At 40.2% G+C, this 25,588-nt stretch overlaps 1 protein-coding gene across 2 annotated transcripts in view; it reads left to right on the top strand.

The window, feature by feature from the left end:
• Positions 1 to 2,482: 2,482 nt before the first annotated feature.
• LOC121887240 (glutamate receptor ionotropic, NMDA 2C-like) overlaps positions 2,483 to 25,588 on the top strand; it is a 67,416-nt gene continuing 44,310 nt past the window's right edge. The window contains exons 1-3 of one of the 2 annotated variants that reach the window (XM_042397910.1): positions 2,483 to 2,588; positions 13,344 to 13,716; positions 15,532 to 15,630. In XM_042397910.1, the coding sequence (XP_042253844.1) occupies positions 13,360 to 13,716; positions 15,532 to 15,630 (456 nt within the window). In that variant the 5' untranslated portion in view covers positions 2,483 to 2,588; positions 13,344 to 13,359. Of the gene's footprint in view, positions 2,589 to 13,343; positions 13,717 to 15,531; positions 15,631 to 24,646; positions 24,716 to 25,588 lie in introns of those variants that run through there. The other variant, XM_042397912.1, reaches the window with a different exon arrangement.

The raw sequence follows: 25,588 nt of genomic DNA, 5'->3' as shown, positions 1-25,588 counted from the left end.
ATAATGATGATATAAGGCCTCCAGTTTTTCTTCCTTTGGTGAATGCAATGTGCTTCTATAATCAATCAATTATCAAAATATTGTTGATCAATTTTCTTTCAACTGACTAATCAATTAAAGTGATGCTCTAGTTCTGCACTCTCACAAAATTTGGAGACTTTCAAGTGATCCTACATTTCCCATAATGCAATATGACAACATCTTTTGTTTTTGAGTGCTAAGACAGAGCATGAAGCAAATTTTAAAAGTGGTGCATGTCAAATAAACGGAAAGATGAAAGCTGGCGGTGAGCTAGGCCCCACGAAGTGATCCAAAGAATCGTTCATGTCCAATGTTTCAAGCTAAATGGAAAATTCATGCTTATCGCAGAGATTTATGAATCTACTTCAAGAATATACAGAGATGCGAGGAAAAAAGAGAGAAACTGGAGGGAAATAAAAGAAAGACACGGATTTCCTGGTGAGTTCACACAAACATGCACCACACACACGGTCGGTGCGTATGTTGATAGCTAGCCAAAGCTAATATCTGTACTGTCTGTACTGGCTGTTCCGGCCGAACAAACAAAGACTGCACAAACAGTTTTGCAGTAAACTTCATGCAAATAACACAAGGATAAAATTCACTTCCTCTGTCTAGTAAATGCCTATATCTTTTAAACCCCCTGTTTGTAACGTAGACTTTCAGTTTCCAAAGTGAGAAAACTGTGATGGTATCATGAGAGGTAATTTTCTTTAAAAAGCTCCTCCAGAGCCGCTGCAGGACTGCCCCTTTAATTGACTCAATGTTTCAGCACTACTAAGTTCACTGTGATATTTGCTTTGTTTCTTTGTTTATAGGTGACTGGCTTATGTGCCTCCTGTCAAACTAAGGTAAATGTGTGTTTGTTTGGCTTATGGACTTTGATTATGGACTAAAATGTATTCACACCCATAAGCAATGGACAGTGCCTGGGGGTCCTGACTGGAAAAACAATACTTTTAATAGGATTCATTTCAGACCTGTTGAAGGCAAAGGAAAAGAGAAAAAAAGACAGAGAGAGGGGATGAAACGACAGCGCAATACGGTGAGGTGATTTAGGGAAAAGAAGGCAGGATACATGACAGGATGATGCGAGGAGAGAAGGTGAATAATACCGAGAAAACGGGAGCAAAGTGGGCTGGGAGAGGAGGAGGGGTTGCGCTGAAGTGAGCGAGAGGGAGGAGAGGAAGGGAGGCAGGCTAAATCCTCACACCATTATTATCAGGACTCACATGCAGCCCCTCAGTGAGAGGAGATAGAGAGAGAGATAAAGAAAAGATGGAGTTAAAGAGGAAATGGAAAGCGGGATTACTGGTGTGACAGCACCGGCAGATGAACGGCGCGACGGTGAGAGAGAGAGAGAGAAACTCTGGTGGAGAAAAAAACAAAGAAACAAATCAGTGCAACAGGATGAGGACCTGCTAGTGCACAGCCGGCCCGACCCCGCAGACCTGCCATCTGTCCCGCTGTTCTCTCCGTGTTCCTGACGCTCCCGCCGTCAACCAACATCTGGATCACTTCGCCTCCATATGGGAAAGAGGGTGAAGAGGGAGGGGGGCCCAGAACCAAATCTTATCCTCCCCTCATCCTTTTTGATCACACAGGACCTGAAGAGGCACATCATCATCAACTGAGGGGATCCCTTACTGCGATGGAGTACCATCACCACAGGGGCTGATAACTGGACAAAAAGAGGGAAAAACTTTTGCTCCAAAGATGCAGAGAGTGTGCTCAGGACCTTTCTTTATCCGTCTGTGAGATTTTCTAACTTCCCATGGATCTGTCGTGTCTGTTACCCCCGAGCAGGGAGAGGGAAAAGGAGACAGAGGAGGTGGAGAGGGGGAGAAAGGAGGAGACAGCGGGGAAGCGCCGCCGCTGCTGCTGAAGTGTTACCGGCGTTTGTGCTCCTCCGCTGAAGAGGCATTTTATCACTCTTCCTCCCCCCTTCGCTCCTCTCCTCATCCGACCAGCGGGGAGCCTGAGGGATACAGACGGAGAGCTAAACACAGTGGGTTTATGCACATATGCACACACACTCTTAACACACAAACACTCCAGCTGGCTGCTAGTCTAGGGGCTCCCGCACCTCTCGTCGTCTGTCACCCTCCTTTTCCCTCACTTTCCTTTCCTTCTCTCTCCCGTTTTGATGTCCTGTCTTCACCTTCGTGACCACTTGTAAATGCTGTCACTGTCACAGAAAAAAAAAAAGAGAGAAGTGAGAGAAGAAAGTGAGGAGTTAGAATGAGAGAATTTTAGGAGAAACAGTGAGATCGCTGTCACGTTGTGAAGTCCTCCAGGGGAGTGTGCAGACATCCAAAGCTGCCAAACACACACACACACACACACAGTCACTGATAATTCACACACACTCGCTCTCACACAGAGACTTGGTCTAAATGCGTACTCCTACAGGTGCTGAGAGGGGAGAGAGGCAGGTGAAAACCGGGTGAAAAAAAAGGAAAGAAACAGGAATAGAGAGAAAGAAAAGGAAGCAACATTTGGAGGAAAGCAGCCGGGGGAACGATGGAGCAGCAGGAGTTGAAGTTGGATGACAGCAGAAAGCGCAGGTAAGTCTCTCTCCTTCACACTCTTAGTCTGTCAATCTGATCTACTGTCAGGAATTCATAGTTTATACATAAGTGGGAGGGACAGACAGACAAAAAGACAGAGACTAGAACAGACACATACGATTGCAGTCATACTTTCGATTTTCATAAGTGAAGGGTTTCCTCGAGAGAAAGCTCCCATCTGCTGCTGACAGAAACAGAACAGCCAGTTGTTACTATAACAGGAACTATTTTAAGAGGACATATTAGCATTTTTCACTCTGAGCTTTGGTGGTTAACTGCTTGTTTGGAGTGTGTTTGTGTGTGTGTGTGTGTGTGTACAGTCCATCCATACATGCACTCTTACTCCAATATGACTCATTTACTTATGGATTATTGATGATCCAGTTGCAGTGTTTTACTGTCGTATCAGTTATCTGGTAATGCTCATTGATTTGCACCATAAGCTGCATGCAGCAGCTCTCATTTTTCTCCATTAGTGGAGGAAGCCCTCTGCTCCAGTTTACATATATATCATGTTGCAACACCATGTACCACAGTTTCTTTTAGATGCACAGTTCATAGTTACATAGACAGTGGTTCCCAACATGGGGTATGGGGCCCTCAGGGGTCCCAAGATAAACTAAAGGGGTCACAAGATGATTAAAAGGATAAAAGAACCAGAAAATGACTATGCAAAAAAATTGTTTTTATTTACTTCTTTTAGGATTTTTGTCTAACATTTTCATTCTTTTGATGAAATACTGGATATTTTTGACCTCTTCAGCCTTCTTAAAATCCTTCCTGAGGCTTTTAGATGCACAGTTCATAATTACATAGACAGTGCTTTCCAACATGGGTTCCCAAGATAAACCAGAAGGGTCACAAGATGATTAAAGGGAAAAAGCATATTTCTTGTATGCTATATTTATTTTTAAGGAATTTGTCTAACTTTTGCATTTTTTAATGAAGTACTGGATATTTTTTTTTTTACCTCTTCAGGCTTCTGAAAATCCCTCCTGAGGCTGCAAACTGCTCCACTTTACATATATTATGTTGTAACATCATGTACCACAGTTTCTTTTAGATGCACAGTTCATACTTACATAGACAGATGTCACAACATTATTAAAAGAAAAAGAAAACATACTGTATGTCTCCTACAAAGAATAATTTTATCCAATTTTTACATTTTTGATGAAATACTGGATACTTTTCCCACTTTGGGATTTGCTCCAGATTGTGTATTTCATGTTGCAACATCATGCACCACAGTTTGTTGTAGCTGCTCACAGTTATAAATACCTGTGGTTCCCAAAATGGGGTTTGAGGCCCCCTAAGAGGTCCCAAAATAAATCTGAGTGGTCACATGACGATTAAAGGGATAGTACAAGAAAAAAACAACAAAATACTTCCTGTTAACAAAATTATATTTATTTTGTTGTCTAATTTTGGTAAAATACTAGATGCCTCATGTTGCAACATCATGTATCACAGTTAGTTTTAGCTGCTCAAATCAGTTACATAGACAATTGATTCCCAACTTGTAGTAGTCACCAAAGCATCACAAGGCAATTAAAAATGTTAATACAAGACAAAATGTATTCTTTTACACAAAATAATATCGAAGTACTTTGACTTTTGTCAAATTTTAGGCCTTTTTGTGAAATTCTGGATACTTTTGATGCTTCAGGCTTCTGAAAATCCATCAGATGAGACAAATTTAGCTGTTCAAAACACTTGTCCACACATACATACTACACCCGTCATAAGGGACAGTAATTTTATTTTAAGACATCGCAGGCCAAAGAGGTTAGAAACCGCTGACATAGATAATTAGGAATAAATGTGTTTGCCTATGTGAATGATTGCATATTTTGTGTGTTTGTAAGTGTGTAAAATGTCTTTTTTAAGCAAGTACAGCTGCAGATTTTTATTGCTTTACATTTGAGTGGCAGGGGGCCAAGCCGATCTAGAAATGCCCCCGTCCCGTCAACGTCACTCATCTCCACCGATACATCCGGCCTGCAACGATTTCCTGTAAAGCTGTCAAATCTTTATGTGTGAGAGCAGGAACCCACAGAGAGATGCGGTTGCCATATTAGCAGTTAAAACCCTAATTATGATAAATTTATGTGGCAGGCATTATGTGATATGTTTCATAATAAGCTCAGAGGTTAAGCATGACACACTCATTTATTCACATTGTGAGTTTAATTTGTATGTGGAAGGTTTATTAGCTGTGTGCGTGTGCTTGTGTGAGCTGCATGTGTAACACTCACAAATCAACCCGTGCTTCTACAAGTCATCTATAAGGAGGAGAGACGGAGGGATGGAGGGATGAGAAGAGGAGAAGAAGGGTGGAGCAGTTGAGCTGGTTGACGTTGACAGAGTGGTTCAAGCTCCATGGCGGTGTTTATACTGTCATATTCACCACCATTAATGTGACTGTTTTAAAAAATGACTTCAGAGATTGACTGGAGTCTCATTAATCCAAACTGACTGATTTTTTCAGAGTAGTGACTTGTATTGAAGTCTTAAACAATTTATAAAAATTTTTGCAAGGTGTCCACAAGCTTAATATAGAGTAGCACAAAAACCACACCTGATCAACAAATTTCATGCATCTGTTGCTCATAAAGTTTGTTACTGGAGGAATGTTGAATATATAAAATCACAGATGTGAATGTGTAGCCTGATAATCAGACTGAATTGCCGTTTAGTTTTCACTCACTGACAAAAAAATCTGAGATCTGGGCAGTGATGGAAAGTGAGCTTCTTAGCAACCTATCAGGAGAAAAAAATGCCAATATCAGGTGTGTTAGTAACAATTAGCAATGTTTTAGTCCATCTCTCAACACTTTCCCTGATTTTTTTGGCCACTTGGGGTGGAAACACACTGTAAACACAACATTAATATATCATCACCTTTTGAATTGGTATGGCCAACTTGTTTGCAAACAGTTTCTATTTAGACATTTATTAGAACCGGAGCAACATTAGCATTAATTTGGAGTCATATTTCTGGCAATCTGATGAATGTAAGTCCAAAATGTACTCTCCTTTCATTCTGTTTTACTCTCCACCAACTCCTGGGGGAAGTATCTGGCTCTTTAACTGCTAAATGCTCTGCTATGTTCACCAGCTTGTTGCGGAGTTTGTTTGTTTGCCATTTGGTGCAAAGCAGGTAGCGTAAAGTGGGTTTTTAAAAGAACTTATTTGCTGCAACTGGAAATTATGCTGACGAGAGAGGTAAGAGTGAAGCAAAACAGGAAAGGTGAGCTTTGAAAAACCAAAACACTGAGGTCAAAGATGGTAAAACATTGAGGGGAACTGCAGAGTTAGTGTTACACATACACATACGATCCATTGCTAATGTAAAAATATTGATAATACGTCCTTTAAACCTGCATTAACTGATTTATTGGCCACTTTGGGCAGCAGAAAAAACACTGACATACCATCACCTTTTAAGTTGATATGTTGAACTTGTTAGCCAATAGTTGCTTATTTCCACATCCGGCAGTTAGGGAGCAATATTATCATTCATTTGGAGTCGCGTTTCTGTCCTCCTGGTGAAGTTAAGTCCAATATTCACTCTCTTTTAGCTCTGTTTTTGCTCTCTACCAAATCCTGATGGGAATATCTGTTTGCCATTTGGTGCTGAGCAGGTAGTGTACAGTGGGTTTTTAGAGCCTGTTGCGGCTGAAAAAAGTGCTATGGGAGCACTGAGAGTGAATTAAAACAGTAGCTGGACAGCTAAACAATGAGCTGAAACTCACTATAAAGCTTTGCAAAGCTGAGGGGAGCTGCAGAGTTGGGTGATAATTCTCTGGAAGTTGATCGCTATGAGTGACGCTTCTGACATTACACACTGTCATTTGATACATTGTTTTTGCTAAAGATATTGATCATAGCTGCTTTAAGTAAAAGAAACACAAGTCACCCCCATAGAGTGCATGTAAAATCCAAGATGGCATATAATATCTGCTGCCACTGGTGAAAGATACATGGCAACAGTCATTTTTTCATACATCATTAACTTACAGGTGTCAGAGCTAAGCACAGTGAAGTAATTCTTGCAATTTAAATTCAGCCAGAATACTAGTATCAGAAAATAATGAAATCATTGCTGCAGAATAAATTTTCACACTGGGATTTCTTGGAATGATCTCAAGTCTGCATAAATGAGGCTCTAGAGAATCCTGATGTTTCATGCAGCTGTCAGAGCACCGTTCCTGCAGTAAGTTGATGAGAGAAGACCGTCTACTACATTAATACCAGCCCACTAATTCAAGCTCCCTAATTAATGCAATCAAATCAGTTTGGAAGGTGCGGTTAAAACAAGGTTCAAGCCAGACATGTTGATAATTCTCTGGTGATGATGCTCATCCCATCAACTAGATCCTCTCTGCTCATTTCCTCTCCGCCCCCTGGGGACTCAGTACAGGGACTCCATCATATTCTAGCTAAGTCGTAAAATGACTGAATGTTCCCCACTGTATCTACTGTATGTCCCAGGAGGTATATGAGACTGGAAGCACCAGCTGTACATGTGGTCCAACAGGTTCTCTCATAATATAATAATAATTATATAATAATTATATTTATTTTCTCTATTATTATGACATTTAATTCTCTTTATAGACACCTGAAAATGCAGCAAATTAATTAGCTAATGGACAAACAAGAGTTTGGGTTCACACTTCTTTCAAGCAGTGAACTATTTTTTAGCTCATGAAACACCTAAATCAAGACCTGTCATGGGTCTCATGATCAGAGAGGTGAACAGTTCAATGAAAGAATGATCTTTTATTTTTTAGGATGTTTCATTTTTAAAAAATGGTCACAGGCCAATAAGGAGACATAACCTGCTTTTTGTGATTTTCTGTTATTTTTACACTGTTTTAATGTTGGATGTCTATGTTAAACATGTTCAAAGGTCCAAAACTTGAGGTGAACGTATGTAAAAATGCTCCCTGAAAGTCCAAAGCTCAGGCTTCACCCTGCTCTGAACATTTCGTTTGTTACCCCTATGTCCCCATTGAACTGACGTCGGATTGTTTGTCCATGCCCACAAACAGCCTTTGTTGCTAAGGTTGTTCCACAGGTTGTTCATGTTGTCCACTCGCATATTTCGGATTTGATTCAGGCTCAAACATGTACAGATGCATTTGAGAAGTTACCATTTCTAATAAAGAATTAGAAAAAGAAGTGACATCTGACTTCCACTGTTTGTTTATGTTGCCTTTTGAGCCAACAGAAGTCTGCAGAGGGGCAGCTTCTGGAAGCTAACCAATCAAAACAGAGTTGGCTCATCAGGAGGGAGGCCTTAAAGAGACAGGAGCTAAAATGGCCTGTTTCAGACAGAGGCTGCACTGAGGGGCTGCAGTATAAGATAAATAAGGTTTTTTTTGAAACTGTAAATCATGCAAAGATATACCAGTAAAGCCCCAGAATAAAAATATAGACCTGGAAATTAGCATGATATGTCCACTTGAAAATATCTAGAATTGCTAAATAACTATAAAATTCTTTTAGAGAGCTATGATACGTTTGTATTGCAATAGCAAAGTGTGTTTTTATCATTCAAGAAATCATATTTGAATAATCTTGAAAGCTGTTAAAATAAACCTGCAACCAATATGAGAACCAACCAGTGGAGTATAGGAAAGGCTGCTCTGTTGTTACAGGTTTTCCCTTTTTTCTGTCAAGTCTTTGCTTCCCTCATTTGTGTGCACTGTCACACAGTACTCCCGTGGTTCATCTCTCCAATGTTCTATCTTGTGTCTTCAAAAACTTATCACTACAGCTGTATGCTAAGTTTTCATTAATAGTACACGGTTGGATGATTTTTGGATGTGTGTGTGTGAGTAGTCATGTCGATGCTGACACATGTACAGCCCTACCTGAGTCCCAGTGAGCGAGGAGAGACTTTATCCCTGATGGCAGAGCTGCACTCCATCTGGAAATCTACATAATGATAGAAATCCTGTTCATGCACCGCCACGCTCACTCACTTGATCTGCACACGTGAATATAATTTTGGAAAATAAGTGTGCATTATTTTATTAATCTTACTCTCGCTGCCACTGTGTGAATCTTTTTGTATGTATTTAAAATAATTTTAAAAACTGTTGATAAAAGATGGTAGTCTGCTGGTTGTTGTGTGACGTGTTTGTGTGTGATTGAAATTCATATGCAACACATTGTGGCTCACATCCTTTCTATGCCATAATCACACTCTGTTACAGTATATGGCTGCTAATCTGGAGCAGATGCACCCACTCTGTCAACTTCTGAACCACCACCCCCACCACCACACACACACACTGCTAATCTGAGGTGCCATTATGCTGCTTTTTCCCAGAGATTACACTATTAAACGAACACTTGATACAGCCATATACCATACCATATAGCCATACATTTAACTGGTTTGATTTTTCCTGCATTACTTAAACATTTAGAGGTCAGTCAGTGCACTTAAGTGGTTTAAAAGTGAACAGTTATTTCCCAAAGCATTTGAGTTAGCATTTAGGGTATAGGGGGGTATAGTAGTACTTAGTAGTACTTATTTTTGTTCATAATAAAATGAGTATTATTTGTGGTAAATTGACCCAATACAATCCAGACATAACACACATTTTTTTTCAAAACATAGGTTAAGAAAGATCTATGCTCCTCGCCCTTCTCGCTTTCAGTTCGAACAGATGATGATCGATGCGGACAATCTATTAAAAACGCTGCCTTAACCTTGTTACATTCTGCACCTCAGCCTGTCTGAACTTGAAAAAAAACAAAAAAACTGCTGTTCCTTTGCTTAAAAATTAAAAAAAACAAAAAACAAATTTTACATCGGAGGAAGCAAAGAAAGTTAGCGTGAGAAAAGGCATCTATGGCGTGAGATTGTGAGAACTTTGTCAGTTGCATGAGTCTCACGGCCAAAATGTCAAAGACTTGGCAGCTCTGAACACATTAGAGAACTATTGATATTTACCAGTAACCAGGAGGTGCTACTTGGCCACCATTTCCATATAATCTTAATTTTCAAATACTCCCCCTCTAGGTTCCAGCGACATGGTGTAATTACTGTGTATGGTACTGTGTATGGTTATAAATCTATCTCAGAATATGAGAATATTTTCATCCACAGACTTTAATAATGTTAAGCAAAAACATCTCTCAACCCTCAGGATATGAAGATGTCTCTCTGTCAACAATATTAACTCTGTAATTCTGTAAGGTTGTAGAATTAGCGGCACAGCTGTGGTGGTGCATAAAAGGGTGGGTTGTGGTTAGAAATATAATCTGGTTTTCTGCTTCAGCTGTACATGGAAGTTACTTTCTTATTTTGTAATGTTTTATTGAACAGATTATTAGTGATGAATCATTTAAGTAATATTTGTGGAGATCAGTTGAGACAAATAAAGTGAGTCAAAACAAACAATTTCAGGATTTACAAGAGATAAAATGATGTAAGTCAGCCCACTACAGTGTATAAAATGTTTATAAACCACCTGGGGGATCTGCTTAATCCCATTTCAGATTTTGAGATGTGGGTTTATTTATGTTTACCCTCCAATAATCCCCTGTGTCTATTTGGACTTGATAATATATCCACAATGGCCAAATTTTCAAAATGTCACTGTATGCAGATGACACTGCTCAATACATTTCTAATATTATCAGTGGTGTTGCACAATCTAGGAAAAATGTGCAACATCATTGACTTTTTGCAAACCCAAATATCTTGAAGAAAACATCACTGTGTCTATAAGATTGTGGAGCCAAACATCTTCCTCATAACATACTGTTCCACTTTTCTACTTATCCACTTTACATTTACTCATCCATGCACTTGGCATAAATAAAAACGGAAAATATAGGAAGAGAGGGCTGGTCAGATTATTACTGCGGTTGTAAGAAGGTTTTTTAAACTCTGTCGCTCCAGTTGCACCAAATCTGAAAATGAGATAAGAATCTCCTCAACAATTTAAAATTGGCTCTTCCACAGCATTTCATAGAAGTATTAAACTGATTTAATTTTCTTTGTGCATAAAAGATGGAGATTGATATAATAAATCTATAACAGTTATCTAAGAACAAGGCACACTCTCTCCCTCTGTACATGTTTAATCTTGTGCTGCTGTGGTCTTTACTTTAATCTGACAGCTTTCAAGTCAGATTTTAAAGTGTTGAAAGTGTTATAGAAATGTTAAGATCGCTGTTGTAACTTTTACGTGAAAAGCGTCTCGGGTTCTTATTCAGACATGAGACCGACATGTTGAAGTGCCATCAGATTAACATAAAGGGGTGCATGTCAGAAAGGCTTAACAAAAACACACAGATCCATGAATTATTCCTCAAAAAAGGCTGCTTCATATCCGTCATTCTAGCTTTGACCATGTATTGACTGAGGTATTAATCTGTTAGCAGCATCTATGACAGGGATTGGATTGTCTCTCAAAAGTTCAAACTGTATGTTTATTTCTTTGGGCACCTAAAGCCCTGGAGTTTAAAAACCTCATTAAGATGGATGATTGATATGCCAGGAGCATGAACAGTAAGGAGGGGTGGGACACATTTAACCCTGTGTTGCTTTGAAAGAAGCTTTGAATCAAAGCTAGGAGGTGCTGTTAATTATCAGCGTGTCTCTGATGGCCACAGATGAGACAGACTGTCTATATAAAACCCTGTATCAAATATGGGTGTGTATGTGCAGATCTTTATTTGCTATAAGAAAGCCCACCTGCCTTTATCAAAGCTTCAAAGGTATTGATTCAGTAAGGAAGGATCTTCAAACAGCAAGCCTTTGATTGAAGTGGCTTTATCCAGATGCAAATGTTGAAGGTAAAATTGCTGTGAGTTGTATGGTGGATGCACACCAGATTTTGTAAGACAAGGTTGTTTTGTTTTTTTGTCTTCTTCAAATTGGGTTTCGGAGACATCTAAACAGTTTTGGTACATTATCTAGGTATGGGTTTCATGTTGCATTTCCTGTTCTGTATATAAGTCCTTGTGAAATGACAGAGCGTCTTTAGCTTCCATAATGTCACGTATTTCTGAGTGAAAGTTTATATGTGTGTGGGGTATAATTATAAAGGGATTGTCAACTCGATGGCTTGAACGTGGGTATGACTTGGCGTGCATCAAGTCTCAGGAGAACCAGACAAGACTTGTTTTAAAAGACTGTTTGCTTCCACCCACATCTCCGTCAACCACCCTATTAGATCTGGAGGCAGGAACCAAAGGAGAAATTAGTTAATTTGACCACTCTCTTTTGTAAAAGTAAAGATTTCACCAACAGATATATGAACACACACAACTCAAACCCATAGTATTGCTCCACTAACCACTACAATCCACAAACTAATGAAGTCAAGTGTGGTTTTATATGATGGAGGGGGTTAGCCGGTTGCACAAAGCACATTTGATTGGACAAATTTATAGTCGCATATACCTCCAAGTGTAGGATAAGTGATCAAAAAAAGAAAAGAGAGGGATTTTGATATTTAAAAACTTAAAAATGCTTTTTTGGCATAAATGTATTTTTCATTTCACCAGATCTTTAATGTGATGTGATGAACTTACAGAAAATTATCACCCAACTCTGCAGCTCTCCTCGGTTTTACAGAGCTTTATAGTAAGTTTCAGCTCATTGTTCAGCTGTCTGACTACATTTTTACTGTTTTGGTTCACTCTCATTGCTCTCATAGTGTTGTTTTCAACTGCAGCAGACAGCTGTTTTCAGAGAACACGCTATTAAAAACTTACTGTACACTACCTGCTCAGCACCAAATGGCAAACAGACACAGTTAGTGACTAGCTGGTGAACATAGTCGGACATTTAGCTGCTAAAGAGCCAGATATTTCCCTCAGGATTTGTAGAAGTCAAAAACAGAGCTAAAGGAGAGTGAATATTGGACTTAAATTCACCAGCTGGACAGAAACACAACTTCAAATGAATGATTATGTTGCTCCGTAACTGCTTCTGCCATGAACTTCTGTTAAACCTGCTTTAAAGTGTTTTTGAAATGTCTGTGATATAAAATCACTGCGAGGTTAGTGTGTGATCACCCTCACTAATATCCTCATCGTGACTGTCACTGAATTTCGGTGCTTACAAAAATGTGTTTCCAGTTGGTTTTGACAATGTTTGAGGATATAATTAAATTCAAATGAAAGCCACAAAAACTGCACATAACAGCACCAGTACGTTGGTTTATGAGGATGTTACCTACAAATATGCAGATTTCATCAGCAATTAGTGTTGCAGCTGTTTCACTTGTTGTATTTTTGTGGCTTGGTCGATGGCATCACACCACTTGGAGAGCGAGGCCGGCTGAAGTAATGTAATGTAATGTAATCCCAGTGATGAGGGTCGACGACCTGTGTGACAGTTTTGGCATCCCGCTGGCACTCTGTGTGTGTGTGTGTGTGTGTGTGTGTGCTGAATCAGAGATGTGTAGAGATGGATAAGTGATTATAGTCATGATACTGGATCATGGAGGATTACACGCATGCACATTTGCACACATACGTAGTTTCACCTTATGACACAGAAGTCTAAATGCAGGGCTAATACTGCCATACAAAAGGGTCAGAGAGAGAGACAGACCAGGAGAGTGAAATAAGGGATGGATATGTACTGACGGATTATGAGGTATTATGTCAAAAATATCATAAATGTAAAGCAGCTTGTATATTTGACTATTGCTCTCTTTCTTTCCATTCTCCCTTCTTCTCTCTTCCTCTTTCTATCCTCCTTTTCAGGCAGTAGGCTGCCATCATGGCCATACCCAGGGGACATCCTTCTTCCTCTCCTTGGCCTCCTCTCTTCCTCCTCCTCCTCTTCCTCCTCCTCCTCATCTCCTCCCCGCTCCCCCTGCATGCCCGGCCGCTCCTCCTCCACCCGTCCATCAACGTGGCGGTGGTGTTCAGCGGCTCCAGCTACCAGAATGAGGTCAGAGGTCGTCTCAGTGGGGAAAACTTTGTTGACTTGCCCGTGGTGGTCAGCCCCGTGACCGTGCTGGTCAACGACACCAATCCCCGTGACCTGCTTACACGGCTCTGCGATACTATGGCAACAGAGAGGCTGCACGGCGTGGTGTTTGAGGATGATGTGGGCTGGGGTACCGGCGCTCAGGTAAAAATGATTTATGCATTTTTGGGTTTCCTGATAAAACATCCTCTCTAGGGTCATGGTGTTCAATCACCCACATCCAAAGCTGTGCAAGGCAACATTTTTATGTAAAAAAGCATCTGTCCCATCAGTTTAAATCACAAAGAAGAACTAATTGAGATGCCAAGCATGTACTATCTTTGCTCAAATTAAATTATGGTGTTTGCATGGTTCCTGATCGTAAAGGGAAAAGAAGTGACATCAAATCGTAAAAGAAAACTGTAAATAGTCTTCTAAAGACCAGGGGAAGGAGCACTCAAAGTAGTAAAATAAAAGTAAAATGAATGTAATTTGTTATTTCCACCGCTGACTCCTGTCAGAAAATAAGCAGTTTAAGTCTGAGGAATGTTTGAAGTTACATTACGTGAGTTTTATTTATGTCATCGGATCAGACAAACCTGTTCTTTGAGTTCAGCTACATGCAAAATTGCCTGGTCCACCTTAAAAACATGACTGAATACATACACTTGTCCCTGATGATTAAGTAGAATGAGCTGTTCTGGAGCTTTCGACAGTACTGTATATTGATCTTGCTGGGCAGATGGATTTTGCCCAATTGTCATGGGCAAAATTATTCAAATATCCATTTTTTGAGCACTTTAAAAGCTACCCTGCGGACTTTTCTTGTAAACAAACAAAGATTCTGTTTACACTCAGTGTTACTTATCAAAATACATTGTGTGTACCTTTTCCACCCTCATTAAATTTATACAAAGCCATTTTTTTAAATAGTTTGAAACCTGCATTGTTTACATCTATATTTACTGGCAAGTAGTCTTCTTCTTACCTCTTTTGCTGGTGCATTGCTGTGAAAGTGTGAAACCATTGGCAGGAGTGTATATTATGAACAACAACCAACAAAACATGGACCCGCTTATAGAAACATTGCTCCGTAGTGCTGCTAGAGGTCAAAAGCTGGACACTTCTTGTCCATGTTGTGTTAAAAATTGAGACTGAAAGTTGCAATTAATTTGAAATTAGGTCAAATTTTATTTTGTGATAAGATTGAACGTTGCAGAACAGTTTGACCCTTCCAGTTTCAACATGGCTATCAGTCAAATTTTATAATTTAATCTGAATTTAAAGATAGAGTAAGTGATTTGGGAGGAAGATTGTTCAATGCACTTTTTGTCAAATTCAGCAAATATCTACTCATGGTCCACTAGCTGTCTGTTCTGTGTGTGCGCTGACAAAAAAATCCAGTGTCCATACACAGCCGTGACTCTGTAAATGAGAAAAACAAAGTGGCTCGGACTGAACCACGCAACACTATTCCAGCCAATCAGCAACAGGACAGGGGGACGTCATCAGAGCAGCTGTCTGTGTGAGGACATGACAGTCTTCCGTCTCCAGCAGCCATTGAATGGTGAGGGAGGGCTGGCGAACTGGAGAGAGAGAGACTGTGTCCAATTCACATAGAAAGCGTTTTCTCACGGTATGCTTCCATTTTATCAAATTAATCAATCCACACTGAATTCGAGACAGTCTCATGGAGATCCCCCATGGGTTTTATGCTCCGAGTCTGTTTCTGTCGCATTTAGTGAAGCGTAATCTGAGCAGACAGCTGGTCAAGTAACACAAATATCCCACTTTATGTGTGTTTTCAATTTATTAACTGTATCAATGAAACAATGAATACAAAATAAATAAATAAAGTTCTGCCGTCAGTCAGCCCGGTGAAGGCAGTTTGTCCAGCGTGAACTACAACCTCATGAAAATTGTGTTGCTCTGTGATATTTTAATTCATGCAAACATTCAATCTGTCTGTTTGGTCTTCAGGTGGCAGAAGTGGCACAGATCCTGGACTTCCTCTCCACTCAGACAGCTCTGCCAATCGTGGGCATCAGTGGCGGCTCTGCAGTTGTCATACCATACAAGGTACTGTCAAAATAATAAATCATCTCAGCATTGGCGCGTCGTTACCCCGAAGCCCTAACTAGTCCTAGAGCAGTCTGCCTTCTTGCTATGTCACTGCAATGACACAGAAAATATAACCCAAAAGTGGTGAAATAACATGACTCACATATAAAGAGCAATTAAGAAGACAAGAAAAAGATTCTAGGAATAAGATGAACAACAACCTGTAATGTAAACCCTGTACCCGCCTTTCACATCCTCCTGTCTTAGTCAGAACTCTTCCACACCGCCGTCATTCAGCTTAAAACAACTTAAGTGGGTCAGAGCGGTGAAACCTACTTTGGCAAGCAACTCACTGCATGCAAATATTTGGATATGAGCAATACAGATGGGCGAATTATCAGCGATGACTGTAGCCATCGACCCTCATCAGCTCCTCTAATCCTTGGCTGGGAAAAGTCTGAGTTGTGGGAAGGGAAATTTTGCAAGGGGAGACAAATGCTATGGGCGATCTATGCCTCAATCAATCATCCCTGCGTACTTGAAGAGCAGCAGGTTTTTCCTGCTATGATTTATCATGTATCTCACTGATGAATGAAGATGAAGGGCAGTGAGCTGTGTAGTTAGATTGTAAAGAGGAGATTGATGACATCAGACGGATTCTTAATCTATACTTCTTTTTCTACTTTTGAGTTGCAAAATGGCTCCATCCCTTCTTCCTCTCATGCTCCACGCTTCCCCTCCTTCCTTTAATCGCTTAACTGTCATCATCAACACCTTGTATTTATAGAAGCAACTCTCACACATAGAAACACACATGCAAATGAACACCCTCACATGTGAGTGCACACACGGAGCCAAACGAGTGCATTCCTACACTGATCCAGCACAAGAAGCATCTAAACTGAGCTGAGAAGTGTAGCTCTGTGACTGCGAGTGCTGGATATCACCCTCAGGCAACATTTTGTAAACCATAGCATGTATTTATCAGCTTCCTGTTAATCAAAAGGTATGTGCAGATGTCACGGCATAGATGAGTATTAAACAGAAGGAGTTGTAGCTGCAGGAGGGTGATTGATTTGCTGTATTTTGATGGTGGAGCAGGAAAGGCAGAGTGAGTGAGTACGAGACAGAGAAAGGCGAAAGATGCTTTGATGAAGCTTGGCTGACAGCTGCCTGAAGGCGGTGTTTTACTGTCTCACAGATAAGTTTTCTTCTCCTCCGCTTTCATGAGTAAAACAGACGTTCTTGTTACCCCCACTCTTTTCCTTTTCTCTTCCATCATCTTGTGCTTTTTTTTCCTTTATTTCTGTCTCTGTCCACTTCTCACCTTGTGTCATTTCACTTTAGCTTCTCTTCTCCTACAGCTTTACCATTTTCCCTTCATCACCTTTACTTCTTGACACATTTAAATCCAGTTTTTTAGCTTCTTTGTGCGCCGACTGAATCCATTAAGGATGTGGCTAGAAGCGAGAGGCCTGTGCTCCCTTCTGCTCTCTCTGAGCTCCAGGACCCCATTAAACTGTTAATTAGACCCTTCAGGAGGTTGAAACCCCCCACAGCTCTTATCATTCACTCAAAACTCCAAACCATTCACTTTACTTTTCCTTCTACTTTTCTATTTTGCTGCCTATTCCTTGTGTAACTTCTCTCTTCCCCCCCTATCCTTCCCCGCTGCACATTCAAATGGCAAGGAGGGGTTCATATTTACCCCAGATATGCTTTTGATGCTCATCTCAGGCAGTATTTCCACAGTGCAAAGTATCTGAAATGAAACTTTGCCCCAAAATATTTGGGGCAACGTTATCAACAATCTCTGGTTTGTAATTTGCTGAAAGCTGATCACGACTGTCTCAGTCTAGCTTATTTAACCCCTCTGCTTGACAGTAATGAAAGACAAAGGCGCAGATGGGACGTTATTTATCACACAGACAAGCCCATAAGTGTTGAATGACAGTTCTCTATATAGCACAAAGAGTAAAGCACTCTCCTCTGAGGTCTGCCTGTCGAAGGCCTCATTCACCCCTCCTCCTCACACTCCCCCTCGGTCTCGTTCTCTCTCTTACGCACTCCTTTGTTGTCAGCAAGGAGAAAAAAGCTTGTCAGAGGTGTCTTGCACAATGGGACAGGTGGATTGGACGGAGAAAGACATATGTGTGAGTGCATGATTCTCTTAGGGGATAAAAGAGCTCAATAGTGCTTGATTATCAATAGCCTGATGATGATGAATATCTTTGATGGCAGGTTTAAAAAGAAGCAGCAGCCGCCCGGGCCGCCTATTTATGGTTCCTGTCTCAGTGATCTCTCCATGGCAGACAACAAGGAAGGAGGGAATGAGACAAAGATGAAAAGATTGAAGGGAGGAGAGGAAGTGTGTCTTTTGTCAGACGGCACATATATCAAGCAAAGGTGAAGAGGAGGAAATGAGAGAGCGTGAGGAAGGGCTGAGAAAAGGCATAAAGACTGTTCAATAGGGCCTGTGAGGAAAAGAGAAAAAATATTGTAATATGTGTCTTGGAGGAGTTTAAAATCAGAGGTTGAGTATGTTTTCTCTTTGTGTGTGTGTGTGTTCCTTGCAGGCTGGCTGTGAGTTATTGCAGTGTGCTGGGTTATCATTAGAGGGTGCTGCATCCAGATGTTGAGTCATGGGAGTAGTAGAGCAGGAGACAACAGGGAGGAGAAGGAAAGGAAATGAGGGAGGGAAGTGAGGAGGGAGGACACTGGAGGGCTGCAACACACGCAAACAGGATGTGGTGGGTAGGAGGGGGGACAGCAAAAAACTTTAGGGGTCATTACATGCTTCTTGTGATTTTCTGTCATTTTTATACTATTATAATCAATGTCAATGTTAAACATGGTCAATGGTCCAAAACTTGAGGTGAGCATGTATAAAAAATGCTCCCTAGAAGTCAAAAGCCAGAGCTTCAGCCTGTTCTGAACACTTTGTTTGCAAAGTTAGCTCTACCTCCTCCTCATGATGACATCAGATTGTTCGCTCATACCCACAAACGGCCGTTCGTTCTGTAGTCTTAGTTGCTACGGTTGTTCGTGTTGTTCACTTGCATATTTCAGGTTGAATTCTAGCTCAAACATGTATGGACATATTTGAGAAGTTTCCATTTCAAGTAAAGAACAAGAAAAAGAAATGAAATCCTGCTACTACTCGTTGTTTATGTAGCCTCCGGAGCCAGAAGCTAACCAATCAGAACAGAGGAGGCTCATTGGGAGGGGGGCCTTAAAGAGACAGGAGCTAAAATAGGCTGAACTGAGGGACCACGTAAATGCTTAGTATAAGATAAATAAGGTGTTTTTAAAACTGTAAATCATGCAAAGATATTCCAATAGAGTCTGAGAAAATGTAGATCTGTAAATGTGTGTGATACATCCCCTTTAATGTCAACAACAAAACTGTGCAGTTTATTTTGCGAAAAATTTCACTGTCTGATAAATGAGTATTCCAATTATGATTGTAATGATTATGATAATAATTCTATCTTGAGAAAACCATATATCTCTGGTGATTTTTAATTTTCAGATACACTACATGGCCAAAGTGTGGACACACAAACATTACCCCTGGGTTGGCCACTGATGTTGAGTGATAAGGGCTGGTTCGCTTTGGCGCTTTCCAGTTTATCCCAAAAGGTGTTGGATGGGGTTGAGATCAGGGTCTGTCAAGTTCTTCCACAAAAACTGGGAAAAATGTTTCTTTATGGATCTCACTTTGTACTTTGTTTGGGGTATTGTGGTGAAACAGAAAAAGTCCTTAAACTGTTGAGTTACCTCAATGAGATCAGCAGTGCTTAGTGCCTAATGTAAAAGTGCACTATAGTCTGAACAGGAGAACAGGAGTGTCTATGGATTACTTTCTTTTTTAGCAGTAGTAGCAATAGGTCCTTGGTCCCAAACAAAGCTGTTTTAGGAAAGGGACTGCTCCCATCACAAGCATGTAGCGGGCCAAATTTGTATTAAAAATAGTGTCTGATGGAATAAAAGACCTCATATACGTGGATGTACCAGTTCTAGGGAGGTTAAGAGTGAGATTAAGACCCTCTTTACTGTCATTTCTCAGCACTCACATACATTGAATCAAAATTTATCCTCTGCATTTGACCCATCTTATAGTGCAGCGCCTGGGGAACAACTTCAGTTCTTATTGCCAGTGCCAGTTGTCAGGGACACTGGCAGGAGTATTAACCCCAACATACATGTCTTTGATGAACTAAAACCTCTTCCCTGGTGGAAGCAAATTGAACTTCCTGTGTAAAAGGTACTGAGAGTCCAATAAATTAACCTGAGTTTTCTGTGTGGCTCTGAATTGATAGAAGTAGCAAATATTCATATTGGCACTGTTAACTTTGTGGTTCTGAGAAAATTCACCCACCTACTACAGAGATTTATAAAAACCCTTTCAAAACCCACTGGGCTATCTCAAAAATGCATTATCACCAAGCTTCAAATAGGGCTGAGTTTCTGAATAGGTGACATTTTGGAGATAAATTATTTTCACAGGACATATAAAAGAGAATAATTGCTCGTGTAAAACCAATGGCGTTTACTCGTTAGTAGTTCAATAATTAGGGTGTAGTAAAACGGAGAAAAAGAGATTCATTAACTAAAGATGGCAACTTGCATCTGCTGTAGTGAAACACAATTACTCCTCACTGTTTTTGAAGGAATACATAGTGAATATTTGATCACTTACAAACCAGTTTTTGTTCATTACAGTTACTAACAACAAATAATGAGCGATCGTGGTTGTAGACGATGATTAAATCTGAAATAAACAAAGCCGACAGCTTTATGTGTTTGCCAGTAAACGGGAACAAAAGTGCCTTTTAAGTGTACACATGATGGATTTTTGAGGCAAAGACACTGTTGAGCTTGAGTATTGGAGCGTATAACGTCATTTATTACAATTTGTAGCTGTCAGTAGAAGATTATATTATAGGAGTTATAGTCTCAGTCCTTGCTGTAGTCTAAGGTCACACATTGTTTGTGATGTTGGACCGAAGTGATGCAATGAGTCAGACGTCTCTCATTGGATCACAGTGTAGTTTCTGTTTTTGGGGTTTCTGTGGCCAGACTGACCCCCTTTCTCTGTTTGTCCTTCTGTACTTCTGTCTGTGCTCTCCACCCCCTCACTTCTGGCTCTCTCTTGGCCTCATGGTCCAGAAACCAGAAACTCCATAAACAGGTCATGAGAAGCCCAGAACCGCCACACAGTATTCCTGCTGGAAATGTTTTTTATCACTGGGAATGAAAGTACGTTAATAGCCAGGCCACCTCCGAGTTTCACAGCATGGCCCAATAATTTCAATAAAGCAGTCAGTCAAACTACTAATGCTGTGGCATTAAGGGCCAGATTTATTAAGAAAGTGGATTTGCGGTGGCAATCTGTGTGTATTTAGCTCCTTATTTGCGAAGGCAGTAGCTCATTACTGAGGTAAATTCAAACGCTCACTGTAAACATCTGATTAAAATAAAGAGCAGTTGCAGATTTTAGTGATTTTACAGTTGATGGTCAAGTTCAAATTCAAGATTATGTAATAAAAACAAACCACAACACTCTGTTCCCTGTTTGTTTGCTCTTACAGTAATCTGATATTATGTTCATTAATAATTATTGCCTCTCTTTCCTCATAGTAATTGTTTAATATGCTCATATTTGATTCGTGTTCCTTTTCATCAACACAATGTTGCTTCTGGCTCATGTAAATCCCATTTGCATCATGTTTACGCTTGGAGAACTTTCCCTGCAAAACTGGCTGTTGTAAATTGCGTGACTTTAGAAGAATACATAATCAAATTCTGTTAGCTTGTCCACCTATTCTTTGCATAATCATCCCTTTAAATGCATGTAGAATAAGGAGAGAGATGTATCTTGTAAACAATCACTGTATGACACACAAACTTCAAATCCAGCCTGCTGTGACTGCTTGATAAATACATCACATCCACGTCAGAATGTGTTACACAGTGTAGAGTCAAAATGTAAGGAAATTATTTATGGAAGTGGTTGATTATGTATCAATGGCTGAAAATTTATCAGTTAACCACTTCTGCCAACATAAAGAAGACATGAAAGATACACATGACAGAGTCCAATTATCTATTAAAACAAACATATGTTGACATCATGTGACAATTTTTTTGCACTCTATGAAAGGATTGTTTCTATTTAAAAAGTCAGTTCACCCACATTACTGAAAAAATTACTGGCCTACTTCCCACCAGTGGTAGCTAACCATTGAGATAGTTTTGGTTTGATGTTCTGAGGTTTTGAGAGATATCTGTCTCAGATTCCCGGTCCCATGCAGGACCATAGCAACCAGTGAGAACACTGAGGTCATGTCCTTGGTAGTAGTTTCTCGAATTTGAAGGGTTTAATGACATAAAGAGTTAGCATTGTACGTTTACATGCCATATTACAAATGTTGGGTTTCAAAACATCCTAAAATGTGATTGTTTTGGGCAAAAAAAAGAAGTAAATTCAAAGGGATTTTGTATTCTTTGCAGTACATAAAGTATGTGGCAGTAAACAACATTTAGACCAAAATGTAGGAAAATATTTATATTATATTTCAGAAATTATTTCCACAGTTGCATGAATAAATAATTATAAAAATTTGTTATTTAATTTTTTGTTTTTTACATAGTTTGGGCCCACGCACTCACACACATAACAGAATTTGGACTAATGACCTCTAAAATCCTGGCAGGTCTCAAAACTGTTGACATTGTGTTCTGTGGACAATTCAGAATAACCAGGACTCTCCCAGGAAAGAGAAGTTGCTGATGATGTTTTGAATTGTAATGCATGTTTTTTTAAAAATCATTTAGGTGAACGGATCCTTATAATTTTAAGTGTGTTGCTTAGCTTGTGTGTATAGGCTGATTTCAGCAGGGTGACCCTGTGGTTAAACCGACATTAATGTACAACTCACACGCAAAGGCTCACTGTAACCACAGTACTGTCTACAATTGCATAATACAGATTAACCCCCTTTATATATCCTTCCATTGAAAACTCTTTATAGTGGGGTAAAAACCTCAAACATCTGGTTCAGGATGCTTTTTGGCTTGTGTATGTGTGCTTCACTGTACGGGCGTTTATCCATCTTACTGTATGCGCTCTATGCTAAGAGAATAGTCATGGTTGTGAGACGGACACTGGTGACATTTAGATAGCAGTTTACTAGTCACAGGGAGTAACCTATTACTCAGCCCATGAAAACAGTTGTATAATGTCTCCTGTGGCTGTGAAAGATCTTTGTCAACTCTGAGAAAATGACCAAAGCGATCGCCTGAGAAATCTCAGTTTAAGCTTGAAGTCTACAAATATTTAACAGAGAGCATTGAAAGATCAGTGCATTTAAAAGGCAGAGAGGGTCTATCAAGTTGCATTATTGGAAGTGTAAAATGCAGTGTTTTTGTTTGACGTATAGGGACTAATATCAGGATATCTCAGCCTCTGCTGCATTATTTTTGACCATTCTGTCAGTCGTTTGGTCCACCACAATCTAATAGTTTGATGGACAATCAGTCCATCAAATTATTTGATGGACTGCCATCACATTTTGTAAAGACATTCATGGTTCCCAGAGGATGTCAGCATCAACAAGTTGACATTTGTGGTTTTCGGTGAAATATCCGAACAACTATTGGATGGATTAGCATGAAATTTGCTACAGACATTCATGTCTCTCTCAATATGAATTTAATCACTTTGGGGATCCTTAACTTTCCGTTAACATTTCAATATGTCCGGTACTTTGACTAAATACTCTCTAAACTAATGACATTGTCATCATCTTCAGCTGTACTATGCGTTTAGTGCTGAATAGCAAATATCTAAGTAGCATGCTAACAACCTAAACTAAGAAGGTGAAACTGTAAACATTATACCTGCTAACATCAGCATGCTTGTGTTATCGTTGTGAGCATGTTAGCATGCTGACGTTAGCTCCACAGTGCCTCAGTCGTTTATCGCTTCACAGTACTGCAAGTGTGGCTGTAGACGTAGTCTCTTATACCCCATTTGTACCCTGCATCAACATGTGATCTGTATCTGGATGTTATATGAATAAGAAAAAACACACATTAATGCAAGATGTCAATGCACTCAGAAAGCATAGTAATCGGAATGCATTCGGATCGGCCAGACCACATTTGGAGGTGGTCAGGTTCGCATTGTGATCAGATCCGTGGAGCGTGACCACATTCACAAGAAAAAAAAATCGGTCCAGTAAGTTGAAAGCCTAGCTCCGCCTTTTCCTGCCAACTGAAGCAAGCTCTGGAAAAGATACAAGTACACATTGAGATCCGTTCACAATGCGGTCACAATTGAGAAAACAAAAGCGCATTTTAATACCAGGTGTACAGTAAATGCAAAGACCCACAGATGTCGTTATCCAGATAATGTATCCAGATATAGATCACATGTCAATGACAGGTGTAAATGGGACCTTGGTCATTTTTAATCTGTCTCTTGCAAAATCCTCAATTTTATTGAAGTTGAACACAAAATTGTTGGAGATCCTCTTTAAGTTAAAGTAGCAATACAGTCATCTACAAACGTTTAATATGTTTACTTATATATACTTTTATATACTGCTGGCAGTGGCTTTGTATGCAAAAACTCAATTTAAAAGTAACCATGGCTGAATGTAGTGAAGTAAAAAGTACAAGATTTGCCTGTGTTTCCATTCTTGAGATGGAAGCTTGCATAAATGCAGCCTTTAGAGAGTGCAGCATGACAAATGTATCGGAGTCCACGTGTATGAGCGTCTGTGTGTGAGTGTGCGACCTGCTTCCTGTTTGATCGGCACCAGTCTTTCCACTGAGGGGAGGTATGGCACAGAGTTCTCCCCGTGGGAGGAGAGGAGTGTGTGAGCAACCACCATGTCCACCGTCCTCCTGTCACATTACCATACGCTCCTGCAGTAGGACTGCTAATTACGTCTGTGTGTGACAGCCACACTGCCAAGGCGGTGCGAACAAGACGGCTGGGAAGTGGAGGATGAGAGTGGGGGAGGGTGAACTTTGTCTTTTCATTTGAGTGCGTGTCTGTATGCGTGCGAAAGGGTTGGACACGGAAAATAAGGTAATTTCGTTGTAATTCGTCCTTGATATCACTGTGAAGAGGACAGTGGATGTCTTTCAACACATTTGCCTCTGACTTTGTTTGATTTTTCACAATTTAACTGCAAATTGGATAGTGATGCAACACTGATTGGCCCGGGGAGGGGGTGTCACCACATTATTTGTTTGTTTAATAGCTCAGACACAACTAATTGGATTTTAATGATACTTCTTCAAATGATGTATCTCACCTCTCCTCCGTCATATCAGCTGAAGTGGGACGCTACAGTTAACCAGGGCTGCCATTCAAGTGCCATTTTTTATTTATTCAGTGACAGCCTGACATGGTTGTGTACTGCTATTTTTACAGCTATTCTGGTGCGTAGCCCAGTCAGTGGTCTAGTGGAGTTTCAGCCTCCGGAGGTGAGACTCAAACAAACCCAGACTGAGATGAAACTGCTAAAACTGAATGAAGAAGAGTCTAGATGTGATATTCCTCTGGTATTCCTCTGGCTCACAGCTCTCTGGGGGCTTTGCAGAGGCTCTGAGCTGTGGGAGAATGAAGAGCAACAGGAAGGAGAGATGACAGTTAGTCACATCTGAGACGAGAACAGACTGAGAAGATGTGAGACCTGGTCCCAAATGGCACTTGACAGTTTAACACTGTCTGCTGTCTTATGTATGATATCTGCATACGTGTGTCAGTGTATTTTGAGATTTCCCAGACTTATAGGCCTATTTCCTCTCTCTAGTTAGTGTATGATGATGCTGTACAGTACATAGATGTAAAGAAAAAGAGATCATATTACCCCAATCTGTGCTCTCTTGCGCAAGCTCCCTTTCTGTTATCCAATCAAATTCAGAGTATTACTACTTGTATTAAAGCCCTGCATGC

The sequence above is a fragment of the Thunnus maccoyii genome, chromosome 20 (assembly GCF_910596095.1).
Source record: "Thunnus maccoyii chromosome 20, fThuMac1.1, whole genome shotgun sequence".
In the NCBI taxonomy this organism is placed as follows: Eukaryota; Metazoa; Chordata; class Actinopteri; order Scombriformes; family Scombridae; genus Thunnus; species Thunnus maccoyii.
This window is presented reverse-complemented; position numbering and strand designations above follow the sequence as displayed.